Source organism: Bombus huntii, chromosome 14 (genome assembly GCF_024542735.1).
Source record: "Bombus huntii isolate Logan2020A chromosome 14, iyBomHunt1.1, whole genome shotgun sequence".
NCBI lineage: Eukaryota > Metazoa > Arthropoda > Insecta > Hymenoptera > Apidae > Bombus > Bombus huntii.
Window position 1 is genome coordinate 7,145,523 of NC_066251.1, and position 20,163 is coordinate 7,165,685.

At 36.3% G+C, this 20,163-nt stretch overlaps 3 protein-coding genes, 1 long non-coding RNA gene and 1 pseudogene across 4 annotated transcripts; 4 read left to right on the forward strand and 1 right to left on the reverse strand.

Annotated features, from left to right (window-relative positions):
• Positions 1-77: 77 nt before the first annotated feature.
• Positions 78-2,002, forward strand: LOC126873196 (uncharacterized). The gene is made up of 3 exons (XR_007692327.1): positions 78-313; positions 417-1,189; positions 1,436-2,002. It is a non-coding gene; the product is annotated as an uncharacterized LOC126873196 (long non-coding RNA).
• Positions 773-3,778, reverse strand: LOC126873195 (dnaJ homolog subfamily B member 13-like). The gene is made up of 6 exons (XM_050633818.1): positions 3,635-3,778; positions 3,183-3,404; positions 2,479-2,623; positions 2,024-2,201; positions 1,534-1,705; positions 773-1,212 (listed from the first exon to the last, which is right to left on the reverse strand). Exons 1-6 carry the CDS (start codon positions 3,733-3,735, stop codon positions 942-944), a joined length of 1,089 nt encoding a protein of 362 aa, XP_050489775.1. The 5' UTR covers positions 3,736-3,778; the 3' UTR covers positions 773-941.
• A 192-nt stretch (positions 3,779-3,970) lies between these two features.
• LOC126873190 (uncharacterized) lies at positions 3,971-8,464 on the forward strand. The gene is made up of 2 exons (XM_050633813.1): positions 3,971-4,107; positions 4,369-8,464. Exons 1-2 carry the CDS (start codon positions 4,068-4,070, stop codon positions 4,959-4,961), a joined length of 633 nt encoding a protein of 210 aa, XP_050489770.1. The 5' UTR covers positions 3,971-4,067; the 3' UTR covers positions 4,962-8,464.
• Positions 8,050-18,372, forward strand: LOC126873183 (uncharacterized). The gene is made up of 7 exons (XM_050633802.1): positions 8,050-8,208; positions 8,291-10,587; positions 11,434-11,981; positions 12,319-12,454; positions 12,531-12,709; positions 12,962-13,105; positions 13,323-18,372. Exons 2-7 carry the CDS (start codon positions 10,407-10,409, stop codon positions 13,785-13,787), a joined length of 1,653 nt encoding a protein of 550 aa, XP_050489759.1. The 5' UTR covers positions 8,050-8,208; positions 8,291-10,406; the 3' UTR covers positions 13,788-18,372.
• On the forward strand, positions 17,266-20,039 carry LOC126873413 (uncharacterized; annotated as a pseudogene).
• Positions 20,040-20,163: the final 124 nt, after the last annotated feature.

A 20,163-nucleotide genomic window follows, 5' to 3' on the forward strand; every position in this document is an offset into this window, starting at 1 on the left:
GCACCGCGAGAGCGCAGTACTAAGGCAATTAACAAAGTTCTGTTGCGGCTACGTTTGAGGATAAGGATTGCAATGATACGTAATTTTTTTCTTTTTGGACTATCAAATGATATTTTTAGGTCCTTTAAGTACAGTGTGAATATCGCGAAGTTAAATCATGTAAAAGATTTGGGAAAAGTTTATTGAAAAGTTCCAGATAGCTGATTTAAAATAATTAGCTATTCAAAAAAGGAGTTAAAAATGTTTAATATTTACAATTATTATTGCGAGATATAGTAACAAAAGTTGGTATTTTGTACCATCGTAAGTACAAGTAAGTTTGTTGTAATCTATATAAAACTATAACGGCTTTTTATTTTCTTTATGTGAACCAAATTCGCATGTTTTTTTAAATTCAATTATATGTTACTTTTCAGATTCTAAGACTCTTTAATTGATCTTTGAAGAGATGTGAAAGGTAATTAATAATTCGTTTCCAGAATTGAAATTTAAAATAAAATTACTAAGCTTATACGTATATTTTTCAAGTCAAAATTTATTTATTTATTTATATGTACAGAGAATTTTATTGAAATCAAAAAACCCTGATATGCCATTGTATAATGGATTAAATATTTGAAGCAAGTTTACAAGAAAAATTATATAAAGAAATTTCGATAAAAGAGTAAAAAGATGTTGGAAAACTAATTTTGTAAACAAAAACAAAGACTTTAAAGTTACACAAAGTTTTGCATAATTATTGCGTAGATATCTATTCATAATAGGAAACGCATTCAAATGATATAGTAAATTTATTTCTAATAATGTAAATTGCATATACATCCAAAATCAAATTGCATTTGAGATTTCAATATTCCTAAAAAAATTAATACTTCAAATCGACGAGTTAAATTATTTGAATGAAAAGAATAGAGAAATTAAGTATTGTATATAACGTCTAATTATTTTGCCTCGTAATCGTCGGTATATCGACGTATAGGAACATCAAAATCTACGTTTCTACGCATTTTATTGGCCAATATAAGACGGTGAACGTATTCCGTATCTTTGATATCTGCGGACGTATCAAACGCTCGTTTAATGTAATTTTTATTTGATACCGGCAAATATACCGGATATTCAATATTAAACGATATGATTAGACTTCCTCTTTTCTTCGGACTTTCCGGCAGCGGCAATCCTTGGCCAGGTACGTGTTTCTTGTAATCTGGTCTAATAAGAAAAAAGAAATGTTATGTATTATTTTTATAACCCGCATCAAAATATTTATAAAACATGAAGCAATTAAAAAATAAAAAATGTGGAATAACGAATGATTAATCCTTGAATTTTAATTGTTTTCCAATTTCTATACAGTAATTGACGAATATTACTTGTAATTATTTTCATGATTTTTCTTTTCAAAATGAGTTTTAACAATTACATTTATTTGTAGGATCGATTCTGTGAAACGTAAAATAATTATTCAGTGAATGAAACAAAGAGGAGAAGTAGAGAAAGACTGGATCAGGGGAGGAGACGGTAGACACGTACGTGATGACAGACGTTAGTGGTATTCGAAGGGTTCTGTCGTCGAGCGTGTTGACGGTGACCACTGTTCCGGTCAGTGCCTCTCGCAGAAAGATATCGACCGTCATGTGCAAGTCAGAGCCCTCTCTTCGGAAGGTCTCGTGAGGCCGGTCCTCCGTGATGAAGATTACATCCGCTACGCTGACGTGCTTTGGACTGAGTAAAGATATTATGCGAGCTACTACGATTAACCCATTTCTGTCCGATATGAAATGTACGATGCATTTTAAATGTATCCTTTGCGATATCCGAATCGACATAAGCTAAAAGGTTATAACGAACTTTCGTGAAGAAAGAAGAAATTAGCGATAATTCCATACAATTCGATTCTACCTCTGAGTATATTTCGAAAGGAAATGAAAATCTTCATTTAACCAGACAGAAATGTTCGAATTATATCTTGTTTATGAAATAAAAACAAAGTTATTTTTTCTTTTAATTATTATAAATTTACCAGGAATTTTTGTGGGTCCTTGATCACCTTCCTCTGGGAACACTATCCTCGTTCCCGTCGGAATGCCTGGTTTAATGGGTATCGTTAAAATTTTTTCCTTCGTCACTGTCTTAGTCTTATCGTCCTCTACCAATACTAATCTTTGTATCTTCATTTTCTTTATCCCTCCAAGAAAGACCTATTTATATAAATCAATGAATTTATAGATCTTTCAGAACTAAAGTGGCGGATCATTTAGTTTGATGAGTGTATTTGGCCAAATATATGTGTAAGCAAGAAAATTAATAAGAAAAGTGTTTAGCATAATAATGAATAGTAAACTATTAATGATGGATACAATGGATTTATGAAAATATGTAAGTAAAATAGAATACTGCGACGAGTCGCACGTTGTCTACTCGGCGATAAACATTGAGAGAAGAAAATTATAAATAAATAGAACGTCGATATGATACCTCCAGTAGGGTTAGGTACAAGGTTTTTATCAGAGGTTCTTCCTTGCGCTTTATACCCCGCCCCTCGGGAAATTCGAGCAGAGACGAAGACTGCGTTAGTACGTAGAGTAGATCAGCATAAGGACTTTCGGTACCGAAGAACTCCCTGCAGAGATACTCACGATGAGAAAGATGTGGATAGATTGGATCGTAAATATTCAAAGTTTTCAAGTGCTTGTTAAGTTTAACTGTACACAATTTTAAGTCGTTGGATAAAGTAAAGGATTATCATAATTGATAGCAACATTAAGTATAAGAAAATAGGGGAAACGTAGAGTACATGCAAGCAATATACAAAAAAGCATATGTCTTTGTTGTAATACTTACATTAATTCAATATAATATTTATGTAATGCAATTTTGATGCGTTATCACTAGAAATACCAACAGTTAAGACGAAGTTATTTTTTAGGTATTAAAAAATACCTAATAATAGAATATTTTTATATTTATTCATTCATTACTTTATTACAAAAGGAATTCCATGTTATGTAGTACATTTTTGGTATTATTAATCCATCTGGGACCATGGTCCCTAAATGAGGATTGGCACATTTATAAAATCGTAGAAACAGTCATTTTGACTGTTATGATAGTTCTAGTGTTATTTGTTATATATAGTGTATATAGTGTTATAATAAAAAGTAATTATTTGATTAATGTACCTATACGTTCTCATCGGTTCTCCGTGATAAGTATACGGTTGAATAAATCCTTCGGCTCCAGGCACGCCATTTTTAAGACCTTCCTCGCCGAATTGATCGTATATGGTTCTTTTAAGGGGATCTGAAAGCACATCGTATGCTTCGGCTACTAAGGCGAAAATAGTACATAAACATTCATCTTTCGCTCTTTTAGCGTTATATCGTAGCGCTAAGCGTCGAAATCTGAAAATAATAGTAAGATATTTACATTAGCCAATTACAAAATTAATTATGCATGTATTGAAATACAATTTTTACTTTCATACTAAAAAAATAATTACGGAATAATTTAATTGATTAATATTTTTCAGCCAAAAGTCTGTTAATATTTTACAACACGGAAATATCAATGGATTAATTGATGAAGAAGACGGGGAAAAATATACATCATAAAGTAATAAGCTCTTACTCACGCAGCTTTGATCTCCAAATCGTCGCAGTCTTTTTTCAACGATAGTACGCCATAGTAATCTATACCGCGTTTATTACACGAACAAGCTTCATCGCATGACATGATATTCCTTATTTTTTATTTCTATCAATACTTTCAAAATTATCCCATTTAAAATTAAAACAAACACTTACACGACTATCTTCTGTTATGAATTCATGGCTGATGTCATGTAAGAAGGCCGAAAAAATAGAAGGGAGAAAAACGTATCGTTTCGCAACGATTTTTCAAGTGTTTTCAACAACCAACGCGCCCCTCTCGACAACGGAGTACAATCTGCACTCGTGTGTTAGCTTTTGTAATTATTAAACGTCTCACGACCGACATTTATTGTTGAACACAGAACCATTATTTAATAGCTATTCATTGGTACTCCATATGAAAGGAAAGGCACCATGGATGCTTCTGAATTGATTTTGAACCTCGTGCAGAAAGGTGAGATTCAAAATAAGGATTTCTTTTACAAATTTGATTCTCGTCATTGTTGCCACAATTTTTATTAACGTATAAAAATACAATTAGACATAATACTTATGTAATTTACTTTCAAATAGCCGCCATTACAACTTTTCACAATTTCTTTTTCTGTTTAATTCAACTTGATAAATGATTTCTAATTTTATAAATAAAAATTGTGCGAAAAATATCGATTTTATTAACAAATATCGAAATATTAACAAAACGAAATATTTCTAGCTGCGATTAAAACGGCAGTTAAGGAAAAGAATTTAAGCGACTGCGAACTTTTTTCCAATCGTGAGGATAGTTCATCTTCCGGTCAACATGTAATGAAGAAAAATTCCTTTTCCGGTGGTGTATCCGAAAAATCGTGCGGGGATTGTAAAAAGGAAAAACCTGACGAAGGGATGTTCAAGGTTTCCTTGACGACGAACGATGAAGATTTGGAGAACGATAAGGAGAACGTGTCAAGGAAGAAGATACGCGTGGAGGCGAGGCAGATTTGCAGCAATCGCGAAAATAGCAACGAGGAGAAAATCTTCGTGCTGCAGCAACTCGGTCGATCGCAGATACGTCCAGAAGGATTCCCGGCATTTCTATGCATCGACGGGAGGATTGCCAGTTCAAATGGAGTTAAACGAAAAATCCCACGACCAGCTAACGCTTTTATGCTGTTCGCCAACGAATGGCGTAAAAAGCTCGCTGCGGAGAATCCTCGGGAGTCTAATAAGGACATTAGCGTTAGGCTAGTTTCCCTACATCCAGTTTTACATTTGCATCTAGTAATGGAACAAGTTCTTTTGTATGAAACATTTTTTCTTCTTCATTAATACACTTGCTTATTTAAACATTTTAACATTTTTAATAATTTAAAAACACAAAGTATACTGTAAATTAGAACATTTTATATCGTGCAGATTAGGCATCCTTTGGAAGAACATGGCGAAAGACGTGAAGGAAAAATACTTTGCCCTGGCCCGGGAAGTGGACGCGGAGCATAAGAGGAAGTATCCCGGTACGCTTTATACCTATAGTCTCTTTTCAAACCAATATGACCTCGTTTTCGCGTTTGTAGCGGCTCGTCGAAGTTTATCGATACGACTGAATGTTCGTGCCCCGCGTTCGGTAGGTACATGATAGTTCCTTGTATCCTTACAAGCACGAAAAGAAAGGGTAACATCAAGGGTAAACTTATCTATGAAATGAGGTAGATGCATGCGCCATACAAAATCAGGTCTGATGATAAACTTGCTAAATATTTCTAAATCCTACAAAAGAAAAAAAGAAAAAACTAAATCTGTCCTAAATTTTCCAATCAATTTTTGACGTTCCACTTTTCTTAAAAGCTTCCTTTTTGCCATAAACCTTCAATTTATTTTTATTTTCAGCATCAACCGAGTTCCATATTTTTCCAAGCTTTCCTGGTAATTTTGGCTCGTCCAATATTTTCCGCGAAAAAAGATCGCGCTGGGTTTGTAAAGAGAGAAAATACGAAGCTGCGAATGTGTTAATGATCGACGTTAAGTATTTAAGGAGTTGGCACTGATTTTGCAGTGGGGGACCGCGTGCAGCTAGGCCGCGGAGGACATTTAGTCGCGTGAATGCTCAGTAACGCGAGATATGTGAGGAATAATCGCGCTTGTCGGTGGGTGTAGGTAGTAGGTAGGTAGGTAGAGCGCGGTCGTGTATCGGGCAGGTTCCTAGAGTCGCGTCGCAATCAATACCTCCGGTCTCTACTGTTCCCTCCCGCCCGTTCCCCGTCACTCACCCGAGAATATTTCTCCGCCTGCCACCCTGTGCCCTGTACCTCGACCCGCAAAACTCGTATCGCTCTGCTATCCCACCCACAAATCGACGAGCTATAATCGCATTTTAGCTCCCCCGCGATCGTTCGCTCTCCTCTCTGCTGGCTAATCACAGTATTCAGGACGAAAAAGTGCAAGAGCGCATATACGTTCGTTCATCATGAGGACGATAACTTGTAGGAAGAATAAAAATCGGACGAATTATTGCCTATGGCTTAAATATTTTGACAGAAACAGAATTTTGAAATATTCAGAGACAACTCATTTTCTTTTATCTATTTACATTAAAAACGTAGCTTTTTAAAATAGCAAAAGTTGCGCTTTTTTAAAGATATATCGTTTCTTATAATTGTTTAGATTATGGATGATTTATATTGATATTCCCATACTTTGTAAAGTCCAAATTTGTACCCATTTATTTTAATTTTGGTAACATGGTATCGAAATCAATTGATTCAGTCTAACTATTGATCATTGATTATGCTGTTTCTACGATTCAGTGCATTGGTATCAGTTTAGTTGCACGAATTGAGTGACATTAGATCGGCTTCGTAGGTACCACAGGATACGAGAGCGTGCATATTCAACTATTGTAACTGTTTTAATTAATAATCCATAAATGCTGTAGATGAACCAATACACTGGGCGCAAATAGTAATTGCATATTAGACAGATCGATCGTTTGAACCGATACCCGTTTTACTCCTAACATAATCGCATTCTCTTTCCCATTGTCGTAAATCCACCGCAGAAATTAAAATTCAACGATTGAATGAGAACTCTTCTTGTGAATAAATGCAAGTTCCAATAGCGTTATATATATATAAAAAAAAAAATTAAAGTTTAAGCCTCTCCATAGCATGTGAGAAGAAATGCCTCAACACGTGAAGTGTAACGACTATACGTACAATTGAACAATTGAAAAATAAAATTTACAAACCACAAGAAAACGATCAAAGAAGAGTTTTAAATTATTCAATTGCATATTAAGGTATGAAAAATGTCTATCTTCAAACAAAAAATTTAATATGTATACATAATATTTTCTATTCTATCTATATTATCTTCCGTTTAATACTCCAATTCTATCTAAAAAATATTTCACAAACAAAGTTTTTATACTATAAAAATTGTAAAAGATCTCGATATTAAAAATTTCTACTCTTTTCAGAATCGAAATTTAACGTGGAAATCCCAGGCATCAGGACTGGTGATCAAATCAAAGAGAAAAGAGGATCAGGCGTTCTCAGTAAAGGTTCTGCTAACGATAGCCAGCTGCAGCTTGAAAACGCCGAAGGGGTGCAAAGAAGGCTAAATTCACCGCTAAACGGTAGTCGCGCAATCGACGGCGGGCCAACGCGTAGCGAACAAGCCGAGTGGTCAATTAAGATCACCGGAAAGTGTCGATATGTTCTGCGCGAGCGTCCGAGGACGCGGGCAAGCGGACTAGCGTGCATCTGCGCGACTGCATCGTACGCGTGACAAGGAAAAAGAGGGGTGACGCACGGTCGCTCCAAGGGAAGCCGTCAAAATGTCGAGGCTTGTGCATCCAGCGGGCATATCGAGCCAAAGACACGCGGGGGAGGAGTGTCCCCCCTCTCTCTCTTTCTCTCTTCTCTCTGTGTGTAGTGTGTAACGATCGTCGGTCATCGATCCGCCATAGCATCGACGCGATGCTCGGTTGCTCGAGAAAACGAGAGCCTCCCGTCGTTGTGAACGTCACGCGAATTTTCCTTGAAAAGTACGCTTAGGATCGATCAAATGGTGTCTGTCTTATGTTTGATTATGGCTGGAATTTTACAATTAATGACTAGACAGCAGTCAACGATGAAAGTAGACTGAATTAAAATTTATGCTTTTAACAGATTAACTCCATCGAGTCTAATCATTATTTTTTAAATCGTATATTCTAATACTAAAATTGGAAATTTTAGAAAGCGAAATTGATCAGTTTAGTTTTTCAGCGGTTAATATAAAATAAGTTAGGATAGTTATGATCTAAGAGGAGGATAGGACGTGAATAAGAATTCTGAGATTTAGGAAGAGATTATTGCGGCAGAATTTGTAGGGTGACTTCGTAAAGCTTCTCCCAAAACTGTTTGGTATATAACTCCCAAAGAGTACAATAAGTGCTCGTATAGCGCGATAAAAAAATTACCGCAGACCCCGTATAACAAGGAGGAAGAATTGCTGCAGTTCTCGTAACGGGGTAGATAAATTTCAAAATGCAGCAAAATGCAGGGATCTCCACTTGTGCACGAATTCTCCGGTGGTTAAGTATTTTATAATAAAAAATTCCACACTCCATAAAAAGGTACTCTATTTTCCATTTCTAATAACTTTTTAAATTCCAGCTTATGAATTGTAAATATGTCGTCAGTATTTTTCGAACGAAGAAAGAAGAACCAAACAAAATCTGCATTTTAAAGATACCATATCCATTTGACAAATAGTGCATCCGTGGAATTACGTTTCAATCTAAAAAAAAAAAAAAAAAAAAAAAAAAAAAGAAGAAGAGAAAGGAAAAAGAGGCGATATGGACCAGCATACAGCAGCCGGAGCAAACGATCCATTTAAAAGGCGAGTTCAAACTCTGGGTAATCGATGATAGTCGCCGAGTGGAGGGATGGTAGCAAGAATAACACGACACCTCGATCAACTGTTCTTTCCTGAACAAAAACACGTTCAATTTCAAGTGAGACGGATCCTCTGACGAACGATTAACGAGAGGAAGCTTGTGCGAATCGATAGGCGGCGAAAAGGGGGTTTCTTGGGATATTTTGCGCACACCGCAGAGACGTTGGAGGCCGGAACTCTTTTCGTTCACCTCGTGGTTCGAACGCTCCTCGCCTCTCCGGGGTAGGGAAAAAGCCACCCTCTTGTTAGACCGAGCCCTCCCCTCTATCCCTCTGGAGCTCCGTCGGATTCGTCGATGACGAAACGCACACGTAAATTCGTGGACGTGCACGGTGCTGCCGCTCGCAAAATCAGTGCGACCCAAGTGCACCGCGAGGCAGGAACGCGGGTCTCCCGTGCGCGGCCTGTCGTTCCCGCTTGCGGCACGCGCGCCTCTTCCACAGGAGCATCAGTCAGATAGCGAGAGACACTCGCGTAAATAGGTCGTTGGATACCGCCGTTGATTCGACAGTAAATAGCCAAGCGAAATTAACGGATAGTGGTCGACGTCTCGAGAGAAGTGACAATGGAAAACGTCAATCGAAAATAAAAGAAGCATATAGTCGATACGAACGTGTAATAGATGCTGACAACTGACTAGAGTGACTAACGTTTAGATTTAGTCGAGGTGACTAAACAAACGTCGTGAAAGAGGAAATGATTGGAATGGAAAAACGATCAGTGCGTTAAACATCGCAGTTTTGCATTGGAGATTAGATGTACGTTGTTGTTTTCTCTTTTTCTGGTGAATCAATCAGTGATGTTGAGTAAATAAAATGTGGATGGATGGAAGAGACTGATTTGTTTAAATGGAAATGAATCTTACATACGACTGTCATCAGGATTGATTAAACGAAGAAAAAATAAATAAATAAATAAAAATTATGAAAAACAGAAGGAGAAGCTGAAACATAGTATGATGGAAGAAATAAAATTGCAGAATATAGATACAGACTTTCCCGTTCAACAGAACTAACTTGATTTCGAAAATAACTTTGGATTGAATTGTCTACGATAAGCACGGAAATAAACCACTGATATCGATTGTCGACAGAGAAACGTGAATTGGAGATGCGTGGCGGTCGAACGAACTAGAAGAGAAAAACGGGCGTGCGGGAGGTGTTGAAAGAAGAGAAAAAGCTTTGAGCATCGATCTTGCGGCTGATGCAGCTACTATGACGCGGGTTGTCCGATACATTCAACTGTATCCAGTGTGGAATCGACGGGTCGCGTGGCCCACGAGACGGGATCTACGGGGCTATAGTTAGTAAGCTAGGCCAGTCTTCGCGAATTGGATCAGTGGCTACGGTCGGTGTAAACGATGACGGCGAGGAGGACGAGGACAACGTCGGCGGGTACGACAATGACGCCACGCGCGACGAGACTAAAAACGCTGGGTCTTCCCGACGGAATGCAGGAGGCCGATCGAACGCCTCCCGATGTACCCTCTTTTTACGTGGTCTTCCCACGTAAACTCTATTCGGTGACGTGTATCATGAAAGAATAAAATTCAAGAAAGATCCAACGAAATTACAAGAAAGGGGAAAAAAGAAGAAAAAAAGGGGCCAATTTTCCGATTCTTCCAAATAATAAAGAAAAAGGAAACAAACAAAAGAAAATAGAAAAGAGACTAAATTCGAAACTCGGTTCGAAGCTTCCGTGGAAAATGTAAATTCGCCTCTGGTTATGTGTTCAAGGCTTACTTGGTAGGATTTAATGTGCAATCGTGGCTGATAAGCTTCGGGAAGTAAAGTCGTTCTTTGCGGCGCGATAAGGACCACATTGGTCGCAAAGATGGACTGCTGCAACTACGTCGAGGCTTACGCGGCAGGGAGCCACTTTTATCAACAACAACATTACTTTTGCTATGATAACGCGAACACCGATTACGGTGGCTATGAACCGCCGCCGATTTCCAGCGCGATCGAAACTACTGCGCGATACAACGGGACTGTACCGCCTGCGTATCCGACAGGTAGATGTTTTAGAAATTTTCAACAAGCACGGCCAATTTTATTCTTCGTTTAAAACATTCGTTATATCTCTTTAGACTTGACAATTGTTTTAACACTTATCATATTTCTTTAGAGCTGTGGATTATTTCAAGTGGCTCTTGTATGTATAGATTGTCTTTTGGAGAAGAATTATGTCAGTATGAATGCGTCATTAAAATTGTAATAGTACTGATAGAAATTGATAAGATTAAATTCAATTTAGGTGTATCGTGTTTTAAATTTGAAGTTGAGAATGTTAGAAAATACAGTAATAATAAGATCTAGCGCGCCTGCGTGGAAACTACGACAATAAGTATTATGGAAACATTGCTTTATATGCTACTGTCTTCAAATATCTTATATTTCTACATAGTTAAAAGTATTTTATATTCTTTTATAGCAAAGTAACTGAAAATATGATGGTATCAATGTCAAAGGAGTAGTATTTTTATAACACAAAGTTCTATAGTAGTGAATTATTGAAAATTCCAACAGTAGTTCTTTAAATAAAAATGAAGAACCTGCATTTATTCAGGGAGAGGCTAAATCTTGTATGATTTGCATTTCTTATCTAGTTCTTCGGGTGGCAATGATATACAGAGTGACTCAAAAGTATTCATTCATTATCATCACTATTTCATCATTTCACATGGGATATTGTATATATCTATACTCGATACTTTTCATATAATTTCATATTTATACTTACAAAAAATAACTGTCAATGTGAATTAAAATTTATATATAATAAAATTTATTTATGTGAAATAAAATAAAATTATAATTTCTGTAATAAATAAAATTGAATACATTCACCTGTTTGACAGATTACGTGTATAATCCGAAGGAGGCGAGGCTGCGGAAGGCGATGCGCGAACAGAGTCGCGAGCTATCCAGGCGATCGATCTTGCAGAGCGCGATCGCTCGAGCGGGCGTGATCGCTGGTCCAGTCACATCCGGCGGTTTCCTAGATCATCAGCATCGTTTTGGTTGCGTGTCCACAGTCAACTTGCCTATGAATTCATCCGTGGAATCGGATCGAGCCACGGAACCGTGGTTCCAGTCGACGTCTCGTCCAAAGCCGATCCATTCGCCCCGAATGACCGATTGGTACGGCAACGTGACTGATCCTATCGAAAGACTGCAAGTAATGGGTGCGATGCATCAGCGTGGCCTCGATAAATGCAAAGACGTGATGAGGAATCAGGCTGCGGCCAGCGTAACCAATACCGTGGCCGCTGAATGCGGTGCTACATTTTCAAATAACGGATATCCGGTTGATTTCACCGATGTTAGTCGGGAAAGGGACTTACGCCGCCAAGAGAATATGGAGTACAGCGAATTTCCTGATAGTCAAAAGTGGCATCCTTATCAGGTGAGGATTGTTTCCGGAATCATCTGGAAAGAAAGTTATGTAATTTTAAAGTTTGTCAGGAGTTAGGAGTTTTTAATATTTGGTAGCTTCGCAGAATTTTAATTGATAAAATACATTAATGTTATTTGTCTTCTCGCAGAAATCTGTGAAGTATAAAATGATTTTAGAATTCTTCTACCTCTTAAAAGCTATTTTTTATATCTAAAATCAAAATATATTGATATACTTCTTTTGTTTCTTCTCTCGTAGAAATCTAGAAAAAATCTTCTACATAGATTTCTCAATCCTTCTTTTTAAATGATATATTTTCTTCAAGAGTTTCTACAAATCGTTGCAGAATGGCGAAGGTGCTCATCAACATCCCAGAACTTCTCATCCTTCTCAGATGAGCAACATTCTTCACCCAAACATTCAGAGTCCAGGTTCACACGGACACGAACCATGGGGTCAATTTTGTCATGGCGTGCTGCCACGTAAGTAAAGATAAAATCCAATAGAACGTTTAGAAAACTGCCGGAGAATGTATTATTTTCTAACGTAATTTTATAGACACTCCGCCTATGCCTCGAAACGTTGGAGTCCGTGGGCCGCGACACACTCTGCTGTTACAGGATCGTATGCCCCCTAGACACTGTGAGTTTTCCGAGGAAGCACCGCGAATGATGTATCATCCAACTAAGCTCGATATCGAGAACGTACGAGCATCGTACACGCCCTCTGAGCACCAGGTTTCTCCTTTTTCTAATTTATATGTAAAATATAATATGAGCCGCTCGGAAAACAAACTTTAACTAGAGACCAAAGCTAAAAATTTTACATTATACTACTGTAAATTAAAGAACGTAAAGAAATTTGTTTTGTCTCATTGTCACACAGAAATGCAGTAATTTCTAGATTTTTACAGAGGACTGTTTCATTCTGTTATACACAGGAATTTTCATCTAAACCTAATACGTAATAACAATAGAAATATTTTCTAGATGCCGAGATTACTTGAAACCTCAGTAAATTCTATCGTGGATTCTGCGTCCACAATAAGGATTCGTCGTGAGGATGATGGCCCCAGGTGGGAGCCAAGCACTATGAATAACAGAATGTCTATGGATAATCTAGTTCCAACAACGGTATAACATTCATTCCGCTAAATTAATATTAACCCCTCAGTCTTTATAAGTGAGCCTCTCAAAAGTCAAACTGATTAATTCTATTGTCTGTCAATATTTTAACTTTATTAAGTCGATATTCAAGAAACAAATTACTACTCACTTCCACGAGCGAGAGACCATTGAGAGGCTCAAATACTATATAATTCAATAATTACTAAATATTTTGAACCATCAGGAATCTAGTATATCACGCGATAAAGAACACGAATCTCGTCGATCAGCTGAAAGATTCGAGCCAAAGAAGAAGAGCGTCAGTAAGCAACCGTTGCCTGGTTTTCACCAAGCATTCGGTTCGACGGAGATTGGCAGGTTCTCCAGATCGGAGTTTTTCGTGAACATGGTGGGCGAGAGCGGCGGAAACATGGAAGTCGCCGACACGGAAAGTATTACCGTAAGTACGGATCGTATGTCAGAGGTAAACGGATCGACAGTGACCACTGCGACACACGGTACGTCGGTAATTACTACGACCGCGACGACGACCGTTAGGTCTTTCGACGGCGACGAAAGCGAGGAGGCGAGTTTCGACGAGTCGAACAACGACCTCGTCGCTCCGACGTCGATGGGTATGTATTGCAGCCAACCAAGTATTCCTCGTTGGCATAGACCTCACATAGGCGCTATAGGTAGCGAAATTTAAAGCAAATCATCAATTCTTTCGCGGGCTAACGTGTTTCCCAATTGAAAGTCTGATGGAAGGGAACTATGTAATTCTAATCATTTTCAAAAGTGCGAGTATGCCACTGGAGCATTTTCTCTCGCAATTTTCTTTCTGGATACAGTGGTTTATGAAAGAATTTTGAACTGTTGCGTCCAAAAGAACGAAGGAAGAGCGACTGAACAAATCTCTACATTATGTGATGTATACGTAGATATTTGCAAAACTTGATCAAACGTATTTTCAACCTTGTGTGTATGATTCAATTATGAATGGAGTTGCTCTTTGCCATGGAATTTTTTTACGAGTCTACGAATGCTGCGTTTATTTATAGATTCTAATTAGCCCCCGAAAGGAATTAGCAATTCATCAAGGACGCGAATTGCGTCCAGTTGTCTGTAGGATTAAATTATTCCCTCCGATGTTCAAGTTACCCGATAATATTCTGTACGTGGAGAGAGAATCGTCTGTTATTCGTAATTGATAACTCTCAGCTAACTTGTTCGAATCGATTTCGCGAGTAAGACAAATTTCTCCAATTTGTACAAACATTACGCGTTAGACTTTGACTCGCCGGGGAATATAAATGGCGTACGAAACATCCCGGCAAACTGCACACACGTTTGTCGAGATTGTGCCTTTAAGAGATCTGTGGAGCTATTAAAGGTCTTCAAAATTTTTGATCGAATCAAAAATATAAAATCAAAAGCAGCACGATATTCGCGGGTCTCGTACGTCAACTATATTAAGTTGAGCAACTTACATCGATGTATTATATTGAAAGGCTAGAAATTTTGGCGAAAGAGATATCTCATATCATCTTTAAAAACAAACGACCTTTTTCTTCGACGCGAAAAGTATTTCAAAAATACTAAATATTGTTTAAAGTATTTTTTTTAATAGCAAATTTATTCTGATAACACAAAGACGTTGTAAAATATAAAGAATTTTGTGGGTTGCTCAAACTTGGTAAAGAAATATAATCAAAATGTGTCGATGGAAGTATTTAATCGGCACCTTCCATCAAGTTGTTAGATATCGCCGATGATACACTGAGATTAGTGTACCGACGATGAATTATATGATTATATTAAATATATATTTAAAAAAGTAAATATATATATATATATATACATGTATATATATATATATATATATATATATATATATATATATATATATATATATATATATATATATATATATTGTACTTATATGTATAATGGAGGAACGAAAACGCGCGACGAAAAGGTATTTAAGTTATTTAGTAGAATATTTAGACGACACGTATTGCTGCGCGGAGAAACGTATGAATAAAAGTGAACATTAATATCGCGAACGTAGGAAGTCGAGAAACCGACGAAATACACACCGTTCCGCTCCTGAAAAATATGTTTTTCCTGAGGGGGATGCACGGTATTTTTGCATTTGGAACTCCTTTTATTTCTTCACTGCAAAATAATATGAAATATTTCCAAAATACAAGAAGACAAATATCGCAACTTCAGTATGTTAATGCATTAAAAGATAAGGAAAAAGGTTGGATTGTATAAGAGAAGTTTGTAAGTTAAGACTGTAGACAGTAAGACTGTAGTTATAATGTAAACTCAAAAATATGGCATGTAATTTATTGAAACTTTTTTATATATCCATTTTAACGTACGTTTAATATTCGATTTATTATAGTAACTTTGGGACCTTTGGAAAATATACCTAGAAAGAAAAAATGTTTTTAGAATCTGCGCATTAACGTTCTGACAAGTGCGATATTGTATGGAAAAATGCAAAGTTCACCTTATTAATTATGTTCTTCTTATATGTGACATTCATATTTTTGCTATTCAATTTCTATTTCATTAGAACTTATGTTTCATTAAATTTAAAAATTGTTCTCATGTAAGAAACGATCTTCGATATTGTCTTGAGTGAGAATGAAATATTTTTTATTATTTCTATTTTTCTTTTCTTTTTGATCGAGTTCTGAGTCCCGTGCAGGCACCTATGACTCGTGTTGATTGATCTATCGGTACATCGACTTAACATAATTCGTGCCAGCTACCCTGTACCTATAATGGGACCAAATTAAAAGAGAAGCTTTTATTTCGCGTTCACCGTCGCGCTTACGTCCCGCGTATTTTATCGTGTATGAAAACCTTCCCCCGTTCCGTTCGATCGATTGCCTCGAACAAGAGGCAAAAATTTGTATTGAAACGTGAAATGTTCTTTAACACGTTCGATGTTATTTCAAGCAAATGGTTATTAACGATCTACTTAAAAATTGCACTGAATTGCGTTCAATTATATTTCAGTCTTTTATCTTCAATTGTACCGAAATCAATGATAGAAATTAGAATTTTTAATGTAATGAAGATAACTTTAAATGTAGAAATGTTTAATTTTTTCTTTGCCTCGAATTCTCTAAATTCTTTTCTAATGCTATTTTAAATTGATTTGCGTACTAAGATGATTCATTTACCATGACATGGAGCGTGTTAATTGAAAATTCACGTGAAAGTAAACGAATTCACGAGGAACGTGTTGTGCTGTTTAGCAAGATGAATTAGTGTTCCATCGATCAAATACATTGTTTAAATATCGTGTGATCATCGTTTATAATGAATATCGTTCGAGCGTAATAGAAATACTTAACGATGGTAATTCAACATTCGACTTTTTTGTTCTTGGACGTATAGGAACGTTCAAGAAGCATGGAATGATGTAAATGCTGTGATTTGTTTTAAAATTAAACGAGCGTAGTTTATAGTGGTACACAGTGGGGGAACGCTGAATATCGTCGCGACGTGAGGAAAGGCGAGTTGTGATAAAAAGAGAAAAAAATTCTGTAAGAAATTTTGACGATACACGTAATTGTCTGTCTAGTACGATCGATCATCGGGGCCCTCTTGCACAATGAAACTAATGTTATTAGCGGAATTTTACAAGTTATCGGTGTGGATAAATTCTTTAACACAGTAGCAACAAGATTTGTGTTAAAACGAGTAAAGTGTCAATTTTGCAAATTGTAAGCCAATCAATTGCCCTACTTGACGTAATGCTACAAAAGTATGCAACAAAAGTTTTTAATCTTTACAACTTATCACTTGTAAGTTCGCTAATGTTATTAATTAGATTATCGTGCATGAGAGCTCAGTTGTTTTAACTTTTGGATTATTAGTAAGAGCACAAACCACTCCAACGAGGTCCAATCTTTCGAAACGTTTCGTCATTAAAGAAATTTAGGGATAGTCGAAGAAAAATCCTTTCGCTGTGCGGTGTATACTTCCATAATTTATTTCACATTTTAACTCTTCAAATTTTATTAACATAAGATATTTATATTTATTAGTATAAATATGACTACGAAGAAATGCAGCGATAGTAGGGGGAGAGGAGGAGGAAATCTTTCACTATATTATTATACGTCTGTATAATGAACTTCAAGTTCGAACAGCGATAAAAGATGGACCTAATACAGCAGGAAATTGCCAGCATCTCGTGGATGGAACAAAAGTTAAGACAACCGAGGAAGTTTCTTGGATTCTATCACGCCAACCTCGTCGTCTCCAAAACGTGAATCCTATGACGAAATTTTAGCGATGCGTTAATTACTTGGAAATTTTAATAATTTTGTTACTTTATTGACTTGTCTTGTTGGCGATGCAGACTGTAACATAGAATTATGACTTACACGTCTTACGATTAAGGACGAATAAACCATAATCCACGTTTCATTATTGGCAACGATATTAAACGTAGAGGTAGAACTGGTAAAAAAGAAGGAGAGGAAGAGGAAAAAAAAAAGTTCAGTCAGTGATAGAAGAACAAAAAGAAAGGAAAGAACAACGTGAAAATGATTGCGACTAACAGGAAAACGTAACCCGTATTATAACTCGTAAACGACTTTCTGTCTAATTATTAGCTAATTATTATCATTCTAACCGGTAGGAAACCGTACTAAGGGATTGAAATGTACAGAAAAACGATTATGAACCACCGTACATCTCTTAAATCCTACAAGTGCCAAGTTGGTGAGAAAAGTCCTTACAAAGGCTCGTGTTATTAAGTATCAAATTCGAACGCAAAAAGGAAAGAAGTATATTTCGCGAACATTTAACTCTATCAGTTTTCATGTAATTAGATTAGAGTTCAATTCAGGTTCTTGTATTATCAGATTGATGAACGTCGGTGGCTCGTTGGTATTCACGATGTGAGATATAAAATTCGAGATACGTTTCATTTAACATTGATTCGAAATGAAATTTATTAAAGAATAGAACTGATAGAGTTAACGCAGACAGAATGGAACTTAATGATGACGAACATGCTTTTATTCGCGTACAATTATGTACATGGAACTATAACAATACCGGTATTATTGAGCTTAAATTCACTTTTAATTCGAACACGTTACCAGCTTAAGGAACGAAGTTCTTTAATGAGATTCAACGGAAAAATAATGAAAATGTTTAAATGAAGATCGAGCGTAAGCAGTGTAACGAAAATAAATGGACGTCTATACGACAGTATAGAAGTAAAAAAAAGGCAAAAAAAGAAAATTATGAAATTATGAAGTCTGTTTTATTTTCCTCAGTTACTCCCGAAGACTTACCTCTCCACTCCTGTTGCCTTTCCTTTTTCATCGAGATCCTGTGGGATCCTGGGTACTTCGGCTGCTATTCATAGAATCACAGAAAGCAGAGAAATTTTGTCACGAATCATGCAGGAGGAATGCTGCTGGTTCGCCACTCAATCCAGATGTTCCAGGATTTCGGATGACGTCGTGGTAAGTATGATTCGATGAACTGAAACTTGAATCGACAAAATAAAATAAGTCAGATTTGCGAAATAAAAGTTCTCTTTAATGCGAAAAATATTTTGCAGACAAATGAGACACGTAGAAGATAAATTGGTCAACTTTATTCAAAGTAATCGTTCAATCTTTGCATAATTAAACTAATCACATACATACACTCTGGAACTAATACAGAGAATCTTTTGAGATGTAATAGTTGATCATTGGCTTCTTAGTGACTCAAATATCAGATATATATAGTATTTATACAAAATGAAATTAATAGACAAATATCAAACATCTATATAAAATGTTAATTTAGTGGACTCATTAATTTTGTCACGCACTTTGGTCTTATTTTTACCTATAAAACTTGCTAACAAGATGCTTATAAAGAGAAACCTAAGTCTTCCTAATTTAGTATAATCAGTACAATTTTAGTACAAATTAAAAATGTTACTACAAAAAAATCAATTCACCTAAAACCATAGAATTGCACGGCTTTTCTGGATTGCTCTCATCACGCAAGAAATAAAGAGTGGTACTGTCAAAACAAAACGATGACCCATCCGTCGGAAGTGCTACGTCAACGAGAGAATTACGACTCTTTTGTCAACGAAAGAGGTGATGGAGGCTACGTAATAATCGGCACATCTACCGATGGAAATCGAAACAACAGCAGTAGTACGGAGGACGATGAATATGCTAACGAAACTCGTAAGCAAATGACTTTGAAGCTGGAGAACACTGGTACTCCGAAACGTTCGAGCTTTACTTCCGAGAAGGACGATGGAAACGTTTGACAAGATTACTTCAGAGGTCATAACGTTTTATAAAGAAATATCAATCTTTATTGGTAAGAGTGACATTTCTCGAAAAATATAGAATTTTTGGAAAATACAGGAAGACAGTGAACAAGTGGTTAGAAGGATACTGTTTAGTTCCTGGCTATTAAGGAATTATAAAATCGTTTCTTTTAATACGTTCTACTCTTAAATAACTTTCAGTATATTAATAATTTGGAAATATTAAAAACAATACGTGTACCATGTTCTCTTGTACATTCGTCTTAAGTTGACAAAAATATATTGTTCGTAAATTGAAAGAGCGTCATAGAGTATCATTCTTCGATTGTACTATGGAAGCGTAATTAATTAATCTTTGCAGGAAATATAATATGAAGTTTTCGCAAACAAATCCAGTCAGCTCCACATTTTGTCAATTCTCTAATTTCATTAAGTACATAAGTACAGCATTAATGTTCAATTCTGAAGAAAAAAATGTCAAAATAAACTTAAGAAATAGTTTTCGCAACATTGTCACCTTTTCTAGGCTTCAATTTATGAAGTTGATCAATGTGGCTTCTGAACAGCTCGTATAATGAATTACTATACCGTTGTGAATAAATTCTTTTACAAATAGTTAATTTAATACTCGACAATCGTACGTGTGCATATTACTTATCTTAAAATAAAAAAATAATTACTTTTCCCTTAGATATCTTCGTCCCTTGACTAAAACTAGCGAGATGGTTTAAACGTGTAAGTTGTTTGATAAGAAACGAGT